Here is a 19165-nt window from a genome sequence, read left to right as displayed (position 1 = left end):
ATCCCAAGTCTTGGATCACCAACCCCAAAGTTTTTAAGTATTCTAGATGACACTAGACTCTTAAGTGTCCCTCTTACTTGACTTTGTCCAGGTTGGGAGTCCTCCACAAGGGATGATTCTGGATGAGACAGACTGGGTGATGACGTTGAATCTACAGAGGTACTGGTGACCAGTTCTCCTAAAGCATCAACTTGTCTCCTCAGACTGTGTAAGGTGCCCTCTGTCTGCCGCTTCCCTTTGATTAACACTTCCGCTTGCTTAGACATACAGTGTCGAAGTTGAGCCTGAAAAGTGTTACCAGACACGGGGTTTACACAAAAGAAATACACCTGAACCATTACTCAGCTTCATCTTTGATAAGCAAGTCTGACTTCAATAAACAGGAATGAGGGTGGGGCATTTTAGTCCTTGCCCTGGGGAGGCTTAGGCAGGAGAGCCCCAAGTTCAAGGCCACCCTATAGTTCTAGGCCAGCCTATGTAGAGGGAGACCCTGTCCCACGGATGCATTATATAGGTTAAAGAACACAACTGCACATCAGAATTGTGGACTGAACCGAGTGCCCTTGCATGTGCTAGGCAAGTGCTGTACCACTGAGCTATATATCCAAGGCCCTAGAATTCAGTTTTTTTTTTTTTATTGATAGCCGTTTACTACTGTGTGATGTCAGCTCTGAACTTATACAATGTGATCTCTAAACCTCTTGAGTGCTGCAAAAGAGTGGACTGAGCAGTACGTGGGCATGGGAATGCTTCTCCACTTCTGCCAAGTGCCAACTATCTCATATTGGCTTTTTGTAATTTCTTAAAGAAGCAACCTTGAGTCGATCTTCACGGTGGCGCAGTCTCTCACGGAGTGCTTCTCCACGCAAGTGTTCATCCTTTTTCAGAAAGAAAAGGAGACCAATGAGTCACCAACTGACACGAGTGGGAGCCTACCATCTTTCCCTCCTACCCTGGCACCCCAAAATCTGTTTTTAGCTTTACTGGGGGAGGTGGGAACCAAACTACCACTCTGTGAAGCCCAGAGAAGAGCAGGACAAACTTTACCATGATGTGAACTTGGGAAAAGTTAGATTTTTCTTCAAAAAGTCTCTCATTCGTGGTGAATGGGAAGTTCTCTTTCAAGCTTTCCAGCTCTCCTAAGTTTTCATTTCTTTCCAAAATAGCTGCTAGATCTGCTGGTAGTTCTGGAAGAAACTGGTTGAGATTCTTCAGACTGGTTCTGATTTCATCTTTCACCTCAGACTTAAGTGTCCTCATTGCATCACTGATTTCCATTTGCCTTCTCTCCAAATCTTTTTGGTTTGCCATCTAAAGAATGAATTGGAGTCAAACACCAGGCTGCTTAATGTGTCTTATACTGAAGGATCTACAGATACTGGACTGGCTCGTTAGTAAAGTGCTTGCTTTGCAAGTATAAGGACACAAAGACTGGGCAAGGTGGAGAGGCAGAGACAGGTCAATCTTTGGAACTCCCTGGCCAGCTTGGCTAACTAGTGAGCTTCTGGTTCAATGAGAGCCCCGTCTCAAGTCAGTAAGAGCAATTAGAGGAAGTTACCAAGGGTCCTTCTCTGTTCTCTACATGAACTATTAAGTGTAAGCAACACCCATATCCACACTATTTGTTACCCTAACACCACACATGCACACCTACATCACATAATACCCTAATACCACACATGTGCACACTCCCACCACACAATACCCTAATACCACACACAGACCACACAATACCCTAACAACATACAGTAAGTAGTGTTCTTCTGTGGCCCATTTTAGTTCCTGCCTTGAGTTCCTGCCCTGCCCTGACTTCCCTCTGTGATGGAGTGTGACCTGAGAGTTGTAGGTTAAAATAAACCCTTTCCTCCCCAAGTTGCTCTTGGTCATGGTGTTTATCACAGCAATAGAAACTCTAAAGATAGCAAGGTGGATGTCTTCTGAGGAATGACACCTGAGTTTGATCTCTGGCTTCCACCTGTACGTGTACACATGTACATTACTACACACATCAGTGCACGCGTGAGCACACACATACATGCACCATAAAAAGTTGAGGGGTGGAGGGTGGTATTGGTCAGTCAATAAAGTACTTGGCTTGCAAGCATGAAAACTTGAGCTCAATACTCAGAACTCATAAAATGTTGAGCATAGGGACACGTGTAATCCTAGTGCTGGAGAAGTGGAGGCAGGGCCTCCTTGGGGTTCCTACCCAGCCAGTCTAGACTAATAGGTAAGCTCCAGGACAAGGAACCCTGTCTAAAGAGACAGGGCTGGGTTTCCTGACAATGATACCCAAGGTGTACTCCAACTCCACACATGCATGGACCTACACACTTAGGAGCCTGTGCCTGCACACCTATTTTTTTAAAACAGTTATTTGAGCTGGCTCAGCAGGTAAAGTTAAGCCTTCCAACCTGAGTGGAACCCCTATGACCCAGTAGGAAGAAGAGAACTGGCTCCCTCAAGTAGTCTTCTGACCTTCACATGCTCGCCATAGTGTGTGTGTTTGTGTGTGTGTGTGTGGGGGAAGATGCACTCACACACAACACAAATAAATGTCATTTTAAAAAAAAGCTAACTGAAAATAATTTTAGAAGTATATTTTTAACCAATACTTTTTCCTTAAGTGAATGTCTAAATTTTAGGGCTGTAAAACTTACAGAATATTCTTAACAATAAACTTTTCACAACTCCCACATGCAACATCTAAAGCCTGCCTGAGCCCTGGGGAGGGGTGTAATAGGCCCACATGGTGGCCCAGGCTGGCCAGCTGGGCTTTGGGGGTGAATACCTGTTTCTTGAGCTCCAGGTACTCATGCTGCATCTGGTTGAGCTCCTTCATGAGGCGTTTGGCCCGCTCATGGTTGTCCTGGGCTACCAGTTCAATTGTGGCCATTTCCTTTTGCATGCAGCTATTCTCCTGTTTTTGCTCCTAGCATAGAGGGAGGCAAATTCTTTGTAGTCACTTATGGGCAATTGTAGTTACTGGCTTCCACACTCACTAGTGTTGTAACCACCTCCGTTTCTACAGAGGCAGAATGGAGCTAAGTCTATCTGCATCCTGGAGGCAGGTGGGTGTGGTGTGGCCGGGAGAATCCCAATGTTTGAACCTCGGATATTTAGCACTGTCTCTGACAAGTTACTTCCCCCTTTTCCAGTCCACTTTAACTATCTGTGAAATGGTAACAGTGTCATCACGGGTAATGTGTATGTGTGGGTTATTTTATTTATTTATGTATTTGTGACAGGGTATGTAGCCACTATGTAGCTCTGGCTGACCTAGAACCTACCATGTAAGACTAGGCTGGCCTCAAACTCAGAGATCTTTGCCTCTGGTTCTGAGTGCTGGGATTAAAGGTGTGTGCCACTGTGCCCCGATTAAATTTCAGACATTTAAATTCCATCACCTTGTCTATTGTCTAGTCCTAGGTATAAGCACACCACCCTCTGGGAAATGCATCCAGATTCCTTTCATACAGCAGATTCCACTACTCCCTGCAGAGAGCAGGGAGAACCCATTCTTCGGAAATCCACTGTGCTCATTGCTCTCAATGATGTAATTATTCCTCCTCCAACCAACACACCTAGTTCAAGGGTAAAAGCATGGTACACCATACTTCCTGGTTTTTGTATATCTGATAAAAGCCAATGTTGACCAAAAAGGGCAGAATGCAGCTATAAAAAGGTTCCTACCAACCCAACACCCGGCAGCCCACAGTGGGCTGAACACAGCGCACAGCTCTGTGCTGTGCTGATACTGTCCACAGGATGGCCCCCTGCTGGCAGCCAGAGCTGCTCTGGGGCTAATGACCAAGTCTCAGAAAAAAACTCACCTTGTGCTTCAATAATAATTACCATTGGGTTAGGGCCTGGGTTGATGAGTAATTTATTTTCCCTCCAGTGAAGCAGTGGGTAAGTAAAATGTATATGTCAATTCAATGTAAACCGATCGTTACTCTAGACTTCCAGGGTAGCAAATACTCACTAGAAGGTTTTTCTCTAGTTGGTTCCGCTGTATCTTCAATGCTTCCTTTAGGCCAGCCACCTGCTTCTCTGCCTTTTTCCTTTCTGTTAAGAACTGATTTCGCAGTAGGCTGAAATCTGCCCTCATAGCGTCTGCCTCTTTCTGCAGGGCCAACAGCTCACTTGACTTCTCCATTAGCTGCTGTTCCCGTTCTGAAAGCTCCTGTTCTGGAATGTGAGCATGTTTAGTAGGTTTGGCCGAGGCCCTGGACTAGCTGTGGGCAGAGCTTTCTACCTCATGGATAGGTTGTCTTGCAGTGCTCTTACCCACTCTGCTGTTTCCCTCTAGTCCTGGTTTTACAAGCCTGCCCCGACTCACTCCATGGACTCAAGATAGGCTCACCAAGAAAGCAAATTGATTCCAGAATGGATCCCTATACTTAACCTTCAGTGCTGATACCGTATTTCTGAACAGCTGGGGTCAAATCTGCCCCACATGCACAGCTCCCAAAAACTTGCCCTTGAGAGTCTAACTTCCCACTTTCCCACACATCTTCCTGGATAATGAAGAAGGGCATGAAGAGACACTTTGGCCAGTTTTAGGGTCAAACCTCACCATAAGGACAAATTCCCCAACCTCCCCATGGCCTCAGCCATCTCTCAGAGAGCTGCTGCCCTCCTTCTGCCTCCTGAGACAGGCCAGGGTCTGAGTCTTTCCACATACTTCACAAGACGACAGAACAGCACTCCACCCTGTCAAACCCTGCAGGGTACTTACTGGCCTGGGATAGCGTCTTCTCCAGGCTCTCACTGCACCGCTCCTCTTCCTGCAGGGTCCTGAGGCGTCCTTCAGCTGCCGACACGTCTGTGAGCAGCTGCTCCAGTTTGAGTTTCTGCTCTGTCAGCTCCTTCTCCAGCCGCTCTTGCTGCTGTATCAGGGTCACTTTACCAGCCTCTAGCTTCTGTTCCTCACTTTCTCTTTCCTTCTGGAGTTTTTGAAACATCTGAATAGAAAATCACCTTAGTCAGTCATATAGGAATACGTGTCCCCGATGATCCTCAGAGAGATTCCAGTTCAAAAGAAAGGAGAGAGATGTCTGCAAGGGGAGAGGGGAGGCAGAGACAGACAGACAGACAGAGACAGACAGCGAGAACAATTGCCAGTGCCTTTATAAAGATGAAGCAGGGTCTGGAAAGCCACCTGGCCACCATGAGAAGAGGATGCAAGGTGCTCATTTATTAGGATGTGGCCATTAAGATCTTTACAGGACCAACGCCGGAGACTGAACAGTCCGTAACTTAGACTAATCAGAGTCAGTCACCAGCAGATGCACACGGCAGTCTGATCTTGGGTTAGGAGGTGGGAGGCACGAAGCTCCCATGAAATGCAGAACACCCCCTTTTCTGTGCAGTACCGCTTCTTGCTGGTCTAGCTGGAGCTTGCTCTCTCTGATTTCATTCTGAAGTTCCTGAAGTTGCTGTTCTTTAGTCTCTGTCTCTTTCTGGCAGTTCTCAAACCTGGCAATCCATTTGCTGATGTCCTTCTGCAGCTGCCCCTGTTCACTGAGCAGAGCATTCTGGCACTGGGTGGTGTGGAGCAGGTCCTTTAGACGAAAGAACACAGTGGAACTCCTTACAAAGCCACTTCCTAGGGTGACCAGTGTCTGCTTAGACCAGGTCTGAAAAGTGCCACATCCTTTACTCCCAGCAAACTTAACAGAAAACAGAAAAGTGCCCAGAACTCAGAGTTAACCCCGGCTTGCCTGCTCTCAGTGCCTACTTAACAAGTAAGATGGCAAGGGATGGCGAACTTCACTAAAGCTTCAGTTGCCCTGTCAACAAGATGGAGATAAACAGCACTCTGCAAAAACCTCAGGACTGCTAGGAAGACAAAGAGAAACTACAAACAAGGGCTAATCCTTTTGTTACTATCTGAAATCTTTAGACAGGTTCAAAACTTAGAACAAATTTGAAAGAGTTAGCTTTATTTTTAACACAGAAAAATTTAAGAATCTGACATCATACAGAGATTTTTTTTGAGGGCTGGAGAGATGGCTCAGTGGTTAAGAGCAATGGCTGTTCTTTCAGAGGACCCAGGTTCAATTCCCAGCACCCACATGGCAGCTCACAACTGAAATCCCAGTTCCAGGGAGATCCAACAGACACACATGTAGGCAAAACACCAATGCACATAAAATAAAAACAATAAAGATTTTTGAGCCAGGTCTCAATCCCAGCACTCGGGAGGCAAAGGCAGGTAGATCTCTGTGAGTTCGAGGCCAGCCTGATCTACAGAGCTAGTTCCAGGACAGGCTTGAAAGCAACAGAGAAAAATCCTGTCTTGAATACCCCCCAACAAAAAAAATTGTCTTATAAGTTTTATGTTTTTAGAAACACAGAATTCTAAAGGTAAAGGAAGAGAATTTAATGTTTCATCTAATTTCTTGAAGCCCTCTGAACCCTAAACTGTATGTAGTCCTGCTCTCACAGGCTGACACTGAGTGATCAAGGTCATCAGAAGCACAGGGTCACAAGCTGCACTAGTTGGCTCCTGACTGGATGGATGCTCCAATTGACACCTGCTCTGCAGTTCTGTGAGCAATCTCATGGGAGTGGGGAGAGCACCCGTGCCATAAGTCCCCATGTCCTGGTAGAGGCTTCTAGGAACTGCTGTTTGACTCTGGTCTAACTACTACCCTACTTCTTCCTAGCTTTGGGTGAACTTGAACCAAGTGCTAACACAGACCCGAGAACCATCCCAGGACCAAAGCCTTATCTGAAGGCAGTGCTGTGTAGGTAGATAGCCTTATGGTGCTGTGTAGGTGGCCCTATGGAGCTGTGTAGGTGGCCCTATGGAGCTGCATAGGTGGCCTGATGGAGCTGTTTAAGGGGCTATATGGTGTTGTGTATTGGGCCCTATGGTGCCGTGTAAGGGGCATATGGCACTGTAGTGCCAGCTGAAAGAAGAAAATTATATTTGTGAACCTTACCTGCTTTGCTACGTTCAAATGGTCTTGGGTATTATCTAGTTCCTCCTGTAGCGAGTTTATGGCTTCCCGTTTATCTACAGAAACATTTTCATAAAATGTTATTTATACATATGCATACAGTTTTTCACTTGAACCTCCTCAAATTTCATCAGTATTAAATTTATACTTATTTCTGTTAAAACAATGACAATGCTACACTACCTTATTAAAGGGCAAAAGACATGTACAACCCAGGTAGGGGTTTTCAAAGATTTCCATATTTTCATATTTCAAAGAATTCACAAACACTTAGATAATAATGTTGGTTAAATTAGTGGTTTAAAAATGGGTGTACTGCACATTACTTCTGCAAATGTAAATCTGGCAGACTCTTTCATGAAGACAATACATAGATAAAATTGGTATCTATTACTAGCTCTGTGATCTTTAGTAAACTGCAAGAAATTAAGCCTCAGTATCATCACCTATAAACAGATAACGGATAAAATACTGCTTTCTATGTCAAAAATGCTCAAAGGTTATGTTTGCTTTTGAAACAGTGTCTCATCATGCAGCCCAGTTGGTTTAAACTTAATGTTCCTCCTGCCTCAGCCTAATGAGTACTGTGTGTGTCACCAGATCTAGTGTGTCACATGGATTAAAAATGAGACAGTACATACACCATGACTAGAACATAATAAATGCTTAATAGCTATAAATACTTAGCCATTTCTCCTAAATAAGTGAACAGAAACATTTGGTAGTAAAAGACATTTCTACTATTTGGGTGCACGCACACGCACAGAGTTATGGCGCGAGGAGTGACGTCAATGTATTACTACTGTGTGTATTTGTGCGAGTGAGCATGAACATGAGCCATGAAGCAACGTGGAGGACAGAGGTCAACTTCTGGGAGTCAGTTCTCTCCTTGTATTGTGAGCTTGCAGTTCAGGTTGTCAGGCTTGGTGGCAAGTGCTTTTTACCTACTGACCCACCTCACTGGCCCAAAAGTATTTTTTTTAATCTCTCCCTCCCTCCCTCCCTCCCTCCCTCCCTCCCTCCCTCCCTCCCTCCCTCCCTCCCTCTCTCATCTATCTATCTATCTATCTATCTATCTATCTATCTATCTATCTATCTATCTATCTATCTATCTATCTATATCTATCTATTATGTATACAATATTCTGTCTGTGTGTGTGCCTTCAGGCCAGATGAGGGCACCAGACCCCAGACCCCATTACAGATGGTTGTGAGCCACCATGTGGTTGCTGGGAATTGAACTCAGGACCTTTGGAAGAGCAGGCAGTGCTCTTACCCTCTGAGCCATCTCTCCAGCCCCCCAAAAGTAATTTTTATATAATTTTTTGTTCTAATTCTAAACTGTTCCCTAAGGAACATAAATTAGATTTTAAAAAACATCTTACAATATAATCCATGTATCATGTGTGTCTTAAAAGTATATGATTTAGACCTGGTATATTTACAGAGTGGCACAATCAAATCTATAATCTAATTTTAGAAAGAAACCCCATGCCCCGTTTTGCATCACTCATTTCTCTTTGGGGCAAGCTGCGGGCTGTGGAGTCATGAGACTGCAGTCCGTCCCTTACCTTGGAGCTGCTGCTGCACCATGGAGATGTCGCTGTGCAGGGCTAGCTTGTCTTGGCTCAGGCGCTCCAGCTCCTGCTGCAGCTCTCTGACACGCAGCTCCAGCTTCCCTAGGGTCGACTGCTCTGTTCTGTTGCTTTCTTCAGAAGCTGCTAGAACTCTACATGGAACAAACCAGACTGTTAAACAGAAAACACGCACACCCTCCAGAGTGCACAGTAGGAAGCCGGGATGAGGATGAGGCCTGGAATAGAGGATGCCAGAACTCATTTCCGAAAGACACCTCACCAGCATTCCAATAGGAAATTAAAAAAAAAAAAAGGTTCACTAAGTTTTACATGTGACATTCAAAATTCCCAAAACAAAACAAATAAAACAGTGATAAACACAGACTGCAAACTCATCAGTGAAAAAGCAGGAAACACACTATATGCACAATTTGTACCATAGGGTTTGCCGTTACTGCGGCCATTCTAGCAAGTGTGTATCTCACTGGTTTTAAGTTGGGTGTCCCTAGTGATGAATGATACTTAGCATTTTTCATGTGCTTCTTTTCCATCATGTAGCTTCTATGAAAATATATGTTCAAATCTTTATTTAGCCCATTTAAAAAAGCTAAGTTATTTTCTATTAAGTTTTGAAGGCTCTTTATAATAAATATTTTGCAGATTTAAGTCTTACATTACACACATGATTGAGAAGATTTTTCTCCTAACTCTTGTCATGTATTTTTATTACTTTCAAAAGTGTCTTTTGAAGAGATCTTTTAAATGCCTCGATTTTATTTATTTATTTATTTGTTTATTTATTTATTGAGAAAGGGTCTTTCTATGTAGCTCTGGCTGTCCTGGAACTAGCTTTGTAGACTAAGCTGGCTTGGACTCACGGATTTCCACCTGCTCCTACCTCCCAAGTGCTGGGGTTAAAGGTGTGTGCCATCACACCTGGCTTGCATGTCCAGTTTTTAATAAGGTCACTTATTACTACTGTACATGCGTCTGAGCGCAGGCCAGAACACAGCCTCCAGGAACCGGTTTCCTTTCTCCCTGCTGTGGTGGTTTCTCCAGGCTGGCTAGCATGTGGGCTTCCAGGTGATTCTCCTATCTCTGCCTCCCATCTCTCCACAACAGTGCTGGGATTCCCAATGCACAACCCCAGCATATGGTCTTTTATGTGGGTTCCAGGGTTATCTCAGGTCATCAGAGCACTTGTGTCTTCTTGTCAGCATTAAATGTCCTACTTTACTTATCTGATTTTGTATGTATGTGGAAGCATTTGTGTGTAAGATGTGTTTACCTTTACAGGCATGCATGAAATGATACAGTATCTCTCTGAACCTGGAACTCACTCTTTTGGCTAAATGAGCTAAGCCAGTAGGCCAATAGGATCTTGCCTTCTCTCCTCCCTTTTACAGAGTTCTGGTACCTGGAACTCAGCCATCTCCCCACCACTGTGCTTTACTGTTTTTATTTGGATCATGTTTTTGATGCCTAGATAAGGAAATTTTTGTCCTGTTGAAGTCACAAAGGGCTTGCCTTCTCTTAAGTTTTATATTTAATTTTCATATTCATGCTTATGGCTCATTTTCTTTTCACGTATTTATTCAGTTGGAGAGGGGGTATGCACATGCAATGCTGCATGTGTGGAGATAAAATGACAACTTAGGGAGTTGTATTCTTCTACTTTGTGAACTCAGGGAATTAAACACAGGTTATCCCAGGCTTGATAGCAAGAATCTTTACCCACTGAGCCATTTTGTTGGCTTATGTGACTAGGTGTTCAGCCTGCATGCATGTCTGTGCACTACTTGCATGCCTAGTACTCACAGTGGCCAGAAGGGAGTGTCACAATGCCTGTAACTAGAGATACTTATGGTTATATGCGATCATGTAGGTGGTAAAAATTGAACTCAGAACCTCTGGGAGAGCAGTAAATGGTTTAACTGTTGACTCATCTCTCTAGCTCTTTTTTTTTTTTTTTTTTTTTTTTTTTTCGAGACAGGGTTTCTCTGTACATTTTTGGAGCCTGTCCTGGAACTCACTCTGTAGATCAGGCTGGCCTCGAACTCAGAGATTCACCTGCCTCTGCCTCCTGACTGCTGGGATTAAAAGTGTGTGCCACCATTACCTGGAACTCCTCATTTTTTTTAATATAGTAAAATATGGATTGTATTCTGGGCTTTATATCTTCAATTCTTACAATAATAATTCTAAAAGGACTATTTCTCTATTGAAAAGATGCCTTGAGATACTTCTCAAAATACATGCTTCATATATCAAAGTTTATTTCTGGACCCTCTAGTCTAGTGGCTCTCAACCTGTGGGTTGTGACCTCTTTGGGGGTAGAACACAGAAAACACAGATATTTAATTACGATCCATAACAGTAGCAAAATTATAGTTATACAGTAACAACAAAAATGATTTTATGGTTGGGGGTCGCTACAACATGAGAAACTGTATGAAGGGATCGCAGCACTGAGAAGCACTGCTCCATTCTGTTGCATGGATTTATTTATCTATTGTATACCAGCACCACAGGGTTTTGATTAGTATAATTTATACGAAGTCTTTTTTATTTTTTTTAAATGTGCATTAGTGTTTTGCCATGGGAAGTTTCAGGTCCCCTAAAACTGGAGTTACAGACAGTTGTGAGCTGCCATATGGGTGCTGGGAGTTGAACCCAGGTCCTCTGGAAGAGCAATCAGTGCTCTTAATCACTGAGCCATCTCTTCAGCCCCTATATGAAGTCTTAAAATCAAGTTATATTAATCTTAAATCCTTTTCTTACTTCCTAGTTTTGCTTCATGTTATGTCTAAAGAACTCTATGAATTGTTGGTCTTTTGCTTTCCTTATAAATTTTAGAACCAAATTTTGAATTTTTAAAAAAGGAAGGAAAAAACGCTTACTGGGATTTTGACTGCAACTGTTTTCAATATGTAGATCAATTTGAGAACAATTTGTCTCTTACAGAAATGAAGAAATTGTTCCTTTGCATTTGTTTCCAGCAAAAGAAAGTGTGTGTGTGATTCAGAGGACACCCTTCGGTGTTTAGAGCAGGGTCTCTTAGTGCCTAGAGCTCATGCAGGCTAGGCTGGCCTGTGAGCTTCAGAGACCTTCCTGTGCTGGACTATGAGTGTGTGTCTCTGCATCCGGCTGGTTCTGCTTTCACACGGGCTCTGGAGACCAACCACTCTACCTCCAACCCCAGGCCAGATTGCTTGTTTTTTTATTTTATTTTTTTAAAAAGAAAACAAGCTAGCTTTCTTCATTTTACATACCAATCCCAGCTCCCATTCCCTCACCTCCTTCCAGCCCCCATCCATTCCTCAAAGAGGGTAAGGCACATTGCTTTGGGGAGATCCAAGACCCTCCCTACTATATCTAGGCTGAGCAAGGTATCCATCCAAAGAGAATGGGTTCCAAAATGCCAGTACAAGCAGTAGGAATAAATTCTAGTGCCACTGCCAGTGGCCCTGCAGTATATCCAGCCATACAACTGTCACCTACATTCAGCAAGGTAGTTTTTGAAAAAATGCTCTTAAGGGGAGAAAAGTTGAAAGAAAAACCACCAAAAAAATCAGAAAATTATGCTATAAGTTTGTAAAATATTTTTTTCTGTATAATTTTTGCTGTTTTGTTGAGTCAGGGTTTCATTGTTTAACAGTGTTGGGTGTCCTGGAACTTACTCTGTAGATCAGGGTGGCCTCAAACTCACAGAGATCCACCTGCCTCTGCCTCCCAAGTGCTGGGATTAAAGGCGTGCGTCACCACACTTGGCTTTTGCTATTGATTTCAGACAGGTTCTTATTAAATAGCACTGGTGGCTTAGAACCTGCTATGTAAGGCCATGGTGGCCTTAAATTCACAGCAATGCTCCTGCATCAGCTCTTGGGTACTGGGATTCCAGACATGAAGCACTATGAGCAGCTCCCTTACCTTTTGGCATGTGAAGACTTCTTTTCCCAAGTTTCACATTGCTCTTGGAGATCTTCCTTTTCTTTAGTCAAACACTCCACACATGACCGCAGTGCCTGGGTCTCGGCCCTCACTCGCTCTATTTCCCGCTTGTCTCTCTCCAGCAGCTGCTTCTGCCACTCTATTTCCCTGTTCTGCTGCTGTGCTGTCTGCTGCAAACTCTCCAGCTCCAGCTTTTCCTGAGTCAGACAGGAGAGACTTCAGAACCCTGAGGAGAAAGGCTGGGGGGAAAGGCACAGGTTTTCCTTCGTACCTCCAGCACATCCACCTGGGTCTTCTCCAGCTCCGTCACCTTCTGGTCGTGCTGTAGCCTCAGACCTTGGAGCTCACTGTTTTCAAGTTGCAGCGTGTTTGCTACAGTCTTTAGTTCTGACAGAGACAAAGCGGTGGTCAGTGCCAGGAAGAGAACCAGGAGACAGAGCACAAGCACGACAGACTGCACCTCTTTGTTGACGGACACAGAAACACAATTTTGCTGAATTACCTAAATGCTGACTTTATTTTATTTTATTTATTTTATTGGTTTTTCAAGACAGGGTTTCCCTGTAGTTTCTAGAGCCTGTCCTGGAACTAGCTCTTGTAGACCAGGCTGGCCTCGAACTCAGAGATCCGCCTGCCTCTGCCTCCCAAGTGCTGGGATTAAAGGCGTGCGCCAGCCATCACCGCCCGGCCCTGACTTTATTTTTAAAGGAAAAATCTTTTTGAAAGTCCTGTTAAAAACACTAATTTGTAGCTGGCTGGTGGTGGCGCACACCTTTAATCCCAGCACTGGGAGGCAAGTAAACAAAAATGACACTAATTTGTTGAAAACATTTAATAAAATTCTGATTCTAGGAGAATTTATTTCCATATAGAATAAACTAAGTACTTTTTTTTGAAAAAATATTAATTCAAATAGGAAAAATTTGGACCCACATGGTGAAAAGAACCAATGCCCCCAGAGTTTCCTGACTTCCATACTGTTCTTCACATGTACACATATAATAAGCAAAAAATGTAATACAAAACTCAAAAGATAACTACTACAAGAGCATTTTGGGGTGTTTTATTTCAGAAGTACACTTTGTCTGACATGGGCACGGCCTCAGGTGGACTGGGAAGCTCTGGTCAGGAAACTGATGTGACCGAGTAAAGCCTTCCTTCCCTAGTCTGTGAATGCTGACAGTGTGTGCACAGGCGAGCAATGCAGCTTCCTCCTCCCAAATATATATAGCCTGAGACTGCTATGCAGGCCTACAGAGACTGGACCCTGTAGTCCTGTAGTGATGACAGTGGCGGGCTGTGTCCTTGCCACCCGGCTAGCTTTACCTGAAATAATTACACGGAAACTGTATTCGTTTAAACACTGCCTGGCCCGTTATCTGTAGCCTCTGATTGGCTCTCACATCTTGACTAACCCATTTCTAATAATCTGTGTAGCACCACGAGGTGGTGTCTTACCGGGAAGGATCTTAGCCTGCGTCTATCTTAGAGAGGAGAGCTATGGCGTCTGCCTGACTCTGCTTTCTTTCTCCCACAATTCTGTTCTGTCTACTCTGCCTACCTAATTTTCTGTCCTATTAAAGGGCCAAGGCAGTTTCTTTATTAACCAATGAAAGTAACACATAGACAGATGACCCTCCTCCATCAGGACCCCACCTCCACTGTGCTGCTCTAGCGGAGCAAGTGTGGCCCACGTCTGCTTATCTGGTGTTTTCTCCATTCCCTCATTGCCCAGACAGGTTTCCAGGACACTGCTGGTAAAAAGCATTTGCTATGTGGATATGAGGACCTGAGTTTAAATCCCAGGACCCACAGAAAAAGCTGTGTGTGGCTATAACTGTAGTATTCTATGTGTGTATGTGTGGGGTGGGGTGGGATGCAGAGGTAGGAGGATCACTGGGACCAGGTTTAGTGAGAGCCCTCGTTTAAAGGGAATAAGATAGTGACCCAACAGGACATCAGATGTCCTCCTCTGGGCTGTGTACACACGTAGGCATGCACACACTATGCTCACATAAAATAAAACATGATCATAAATAAATAAATAAAAGAACTGGGCTATATCTCATACTCACCATTCACCTAAATATTTTTCACTCTAATTTTTCGTGTCTTTTAAGTATTAAGCATAAGCCTTTTTTTTTCTCCAGCTCTGTAGTCACACATTAAAGGCTGGCCATCTCTAGATGAGTAGAAATGGGCACTTCCGCGGCTGCTTTTCAGTCGGCTTGAGTTGCTGTACCTGATCTGATATCTAACCTACCTACCATCTATGGCCCCACAGCCCCGAGGCCTGGCGAGATTTCCAGCACCAGCTGTTGTTGCCACCAAATGTACTTTTTTGACCAAGTCGCTATCATTCTCTTTACCGATAAAGACTCAGGAGTCAGATGCTGGGGTGAAAACCTGCTAGCTCAGAGAAGCTAAGAAGCAATCAGCTGGTTTTCCTTTTTGGCCAAAGACCTAACAAGAGAGCCTCTCTTCAGCTGTCCCAAACCAAAAATACCATGAAACTCCCTACTCTTTCCTGTGTGCCTGTGCCTCTTTATCCATCTTTCTGTATGGCTGTTCCTGTCAACTAATAAAATCAACTAATCCAAGGTTGATTTTATTAACACAGTTTTGGTTTCACAGTGTGATCAAATAGCCTACAAAATTGGTTTTACGAATTTGAATATTTGAAACCTCTCTGTTATACCCCATCAGTTCTAAGAGCCTTCCTTCCGACAGCACACTCTAATCAGTCACTAATATGGCTACTTCCCTTTAAATAAACCTTAACAAACGGAATGGCAGGAACCATCATGTTCCTTTAATAACCTGCTCCTGTTTGCTCATCAGTGATGTCAGTGTGGTGAGGTGCGGCACAGATGCTCCCAGCCTCATACTGTGAGACCTGCTCTTTAAACTTACCAGCCTTATGTTTCTGCAGCTGCTGTAAAACTACCTGAAGGTTTCCTTCCTCCTTCTCCATCTCCTGCTTTATAAGTGCGAGCTGAGTCTTCTTTTCACTGATGTGGACATTCAGTTCTCCTTTCTGGAAACTCAGTTCTTCCAGCAGAGACTTCACTTCCTGTGTTTAAATAAAAGTCACCTCCCTGTGAAGACCTGGCGTCCCTCTCGCAGGAGTCAGGCTGCTGTTTTATCTCATAGACCTAATCTGTAAATTTGTGTATAGCAAGTTTTGCCTTTGGTGCCAAGAACAGAACCATATTTTATACTAACATCTACCGTGTAACAGAAAAAAGTAACATACATTCATACATAGGTCTTTGTGCAATTTACCCCATACAAAGACTGCTTCCAGCCTCAGTGGCTGTCAGGACAGAAGGCTGGGAGCACAGACACGGTCACAGACAAGAGGCTGCTCTCAAATACAAGAGAACGAAACTCCTTAAGAGCAACTGAAAAACAAAAACAAAAACAAACCCCAAACCAAAACAGGAGGTTGCATGTGGCTGAGCTTTGAGAAGCAGGTAGAATGGGATGTAAGACTGTGCCTGGGGTAAGGGCATTTCTGGACAGGAAAGACATGAGAAAGTCAAGAAGCAAGAGAACCCAGAGTGTATCCAGATACCACCTGACTCGTCATCACCAATACATTAACACATGTCCAACAGCACTATGGAGGAGACCTTTCTATCTCCATTTGGGGAGAACCAGGGAAAAGCTTCAACATAAACCTACAGCACTGCCCTGGACTCATAAGAGAGCTTATTGTCAAACATACCCTGATGTGACTGCACTTCTCAGCGACTTCCGTCTCGCCCAGTGTCAGGGCTTCCTGGAGGTCAGATTTTGCCTGGACCAGGCTGTCCTGGAGTAGAAGCAGCTCCTCCCTTCTATGCCTCAACTGTGTATCTAGGTCAGCCAGCTCCTGCTGCTGGCTTGTCACCTGAAAAAGGAGAGATGGGAAGTTGGACTTCAAGATGTATATATTTTTAATACCTTTTGTATTTTCCCATCTTTTCTACAATTATAAACCTTATCCAGCAATCCTCAAGAATAAATATGTCTTAATTAGCCTTCTTCTGAGTATCTAGCCACACCTGGCTTTTCAATGTTTCCAGCTCAGCTCTCTTGGCCTGAAGGAGAGTCTCAGATTCTCTGAGGATCTGCAGGTGGCGATCCTCATTGCATTCGGCTATCTCGATGTCTCTCTGCAGACTCTGAAGCCTACAAAGCAGGGCAGTTCTGTAGCAGCCTCTAAAGGGGCCCCCACCCCCACCCTGGGGCCCCTCAAAGGCTGTTACTCACTCTTCTGTCAGTTTCTCCTTCTTCTCATTCAGACACTGGAAATCCGCGTCTTTGGCTGCTACGACTTTGTTTATTTCTTTTAAGATCTCTTCTTGTTTGATTTTGTGCTGCTCCAAGTCCTCTGCATCAGCCTGAAGCAATCTACAACGGGATATTTACCCCCTTGGCTCTTCAGGCTTAGCACATATCAACCATTATTACTCTGTGCACCTCAGCCTGCAGTGGCAAAGGAGTCAACCCGCCTCAGCAGTCCCGAGGTCACGCACCTCAGTAGCACTGGGCTCCACCCACCTTAGTTGCTGCTCGGCTTTCATGAGGTTAAGTGCAGTCTCCTGGGCTCTCTTTTCTAATGCCTTAGCATCTGACTCAGTTTGTAATAAATTTCTTTCAGCATCAGCAAACTTTTCAGCAGCATTCTTTGTCTAGAAGAGAAACTGCCATTAAAACCAATTCGACTATAGTACTTACCATAGTTATTTACCGAATTAACTGGTACAAATCTCAGTAAACATGATACAAATAGAAATACCTGAAAACATTCCTTTGCTATGACTCTCTAATACTCAGAGAGTTGTCCAGAAGCAAATGATTACTATGTAAAAATGTAGTTAGATAAATCTGGACAAATGAAAGATGAAGATAGTGAATTAAAACAGACTGCGACCTAGTCTTTTAATGACGTGTAGCAGCATGCAGATGTCAGAGTACGCTAGAGCAGAAAAGAACTTCAAGTGGTGTAAGCAGGTGAGAGGAACTGTACAACTACATCTTTTTTTTTTTTTTTAAGATTTATTTATTTATTATGTACACAGTGTTCAGCCTCCATGTATGCTTGCAGGCCAGAAGAGGGCACCAGACCTCATTACAGATGGTTGTGAGCCACCATGTGGTTGCTGGGAATTGAACTCAGGACCTTTGGAAGAGCAGCCAGTGCTCTTTAACCTCTGAGCCATCTCTCCAGCCCAACAACTACATCTTTGTCAACAAACAGCTCTTAATAAAAAAAGTCGTTCCAAGATGATGAGACTGACTGGAGATACCTTTGTATTTAAAAAATTTGGTTATTATCAAATCTAGTCAACTAAATGGCAATAACTTGTCTCCTTCCTGCTGCTCTTCTTTAGGGGCAGGCAGGGCTTTTCCTGCTTCTTCTTCTCTAATCTCTGTCTCTTTTTCTTTCTCTTCTCTTCCTCTCTCTCCCTTCCCTCAATAAAACTTTCAGTTAAGTTTAAATAAATAAATAAAAATAAATGTCAACAATTTTACCAAGTTTTTGATCTCTCGCGCAGATTCTTCTTACATCAGATATCATCGTGAAATGGGCTCTCATTTTGTGATGTGACTTCTTTACGGCTAAGGAACACCAATACCAAATCTCTTTCAAGTCTCTGGATATATTCCTATGCTAGATTTGGCATATCAAATATCAACTTGGTTTCCTGATCTGCCTAGATTAAGAGGTTTAATGAATCTAAAAGGAGTTTAGTTTGTACTTGATTGAATATTGACTCACATAGAGCCTCAGAAGTCATAGGTGTCTGTGGGTGAAATCTGTATGAACTGTCCTGTGGATGTCAACTGGCTGGAGGTCCACAGCACTAGACATGTCGCCGCATCTCTTCACTGAGCTGCCTTCTGCCAGCTCATCAGCAGAGCATTGCCCTGCTCAAGAAGGAAGGTGCTCTAGCCTCCTGGGCAGGTTCTAACATGTCTGGCACATTCAGCTGCTTCCTCTCCTCTGCTTCGCAAGCCTTAACCCTGAGTCCCTGGGAGGAGAGAGTGGCTCTGCTGTGTGTGGTCAACCTTCCTCTGTGTGCCCAGTGCCAATGCTACCGATTAAAGCAAATACAGGTGATATGTTTTCTCTACTTCTCCACACAGCAACCGAATGTTTACAGCACAAGGACTCCTCGTAAGAAAAGAAATGAGGGTCAGGCAGTGGTGGCACACACCTCTAACCCCAGCACTCGGGAGGCAGAGGTGGGTAGATCTCTGTGAGTTTGTGCCTGGTCTACAGAGTGAGAGCCAGGACAGCCAGGGCTACACAGAGAAACAGAGAACCCTGCCTTGAAAAACTGAAACAAAACAAAAACAAAACAAAAAGAAAAGAAAAGAAATGAGGACACCCCTGTTCTCATTTAGACCATGTACCATGTGAGGGAGGATTCCTGGAAGGGGCTATGTCTGTGAAGACTGATGGACTCCAATGATATAGGGGGGCTGAATGCTGCAGGCCCAGAGACTCACTACAGCCTCCTAAATTAGAGACGAGCCTTGGCCACCTCTGTGGGGGACCTGACACTCTGTTGACTAGCAGATAAAACCTGATCTAACATCCTGAAAAACAGATTAAAAACCAAAACCAAACAAATGAAAAACCTTTGGGTTGTATTGCAACAGCAGTACACA

General features: G+C 44.0%; 1 protein-coding gene across 8 annotated transcripts in view; it reads right to left on the bottom strand.

Moving 5' to 3' along the window:
* Positions 1-19165, bottom strand: part of Cntrl (centriolin) — an 88463-nt gene that overhangs the window by 1941 nt on the left and 67357 nt on the right. For all 8 annotated transcript variants that reach the window (XR_005286222.1, XM_038337139.1, XM_038337140.1 and 5 more), the window contains 16 exons: positions 17048-17178; positions 16757-16897; positions 16549-16675; positions 16230-16394; positions 15413-15572; positions 12771-12886; positions 12479-12696; positions 8543-8700; positions 6954-7027; positions 5379-5567; positions 4742-4967; positions 3986-4191; positions 2792-2932; positions 1048-1311; positions 816-878; positions 78-284 (listed from right to left, as the gene is read on the bottom strand). Coding sequence is in view for 7 of the 8 variants with exons in the window: in XM_038337139.1 (XP_038193067.1) it covers positions 78-284; positions 816-878; positions 1048-1311; positions 2792-2932; positions 3986-4191; positions 4742-4967; positions 5379-5567; positions 6954-7027; positions 8543-8700; positions 12479-12696; positions 12771-12886; positions 15413-15572; positions 16230-16394; positions 16549-16675; positions 16757-16897; positions 17048-17178 (2586 nt within the window). In the remaining variant the exon portion in view is untranslated. The remainder of the gene's footprint in view (positions 1-77; positions 285-815; positions 879-1047; positions 1312-2791; positions 2933-3985; positions 4192-4741; positions 4968-5378; positions 5568-6953; positions 7028-8542; positions 8701-12478; positions 12697-12770; positions 12887-15412; positions 15573-16229; positions 16395-16548; positions 16676-16756; positions 16898-17047; positions 17179-19165) is intronic.

The sequence above is a fragment of the Arvicola amphibius genome, chromosome 7, assembly GCF_903992535.2.
Source record: "Arvicola amphibius chromosome 7, mArvAmp1.2, whole genome shotgun sequence".
In the NCBI taxonomy this organism is placed as follows: Eukaryota; Metazoa; Chordata; class Mammalia; order Rodentia; family Cricetidae; genus Arvicola; species Arvicola amphibius.
Note: the sequence above shows the minus strand (reverse complement) of the source record. Positions and strands in the feature narration are given on the sequence as shown.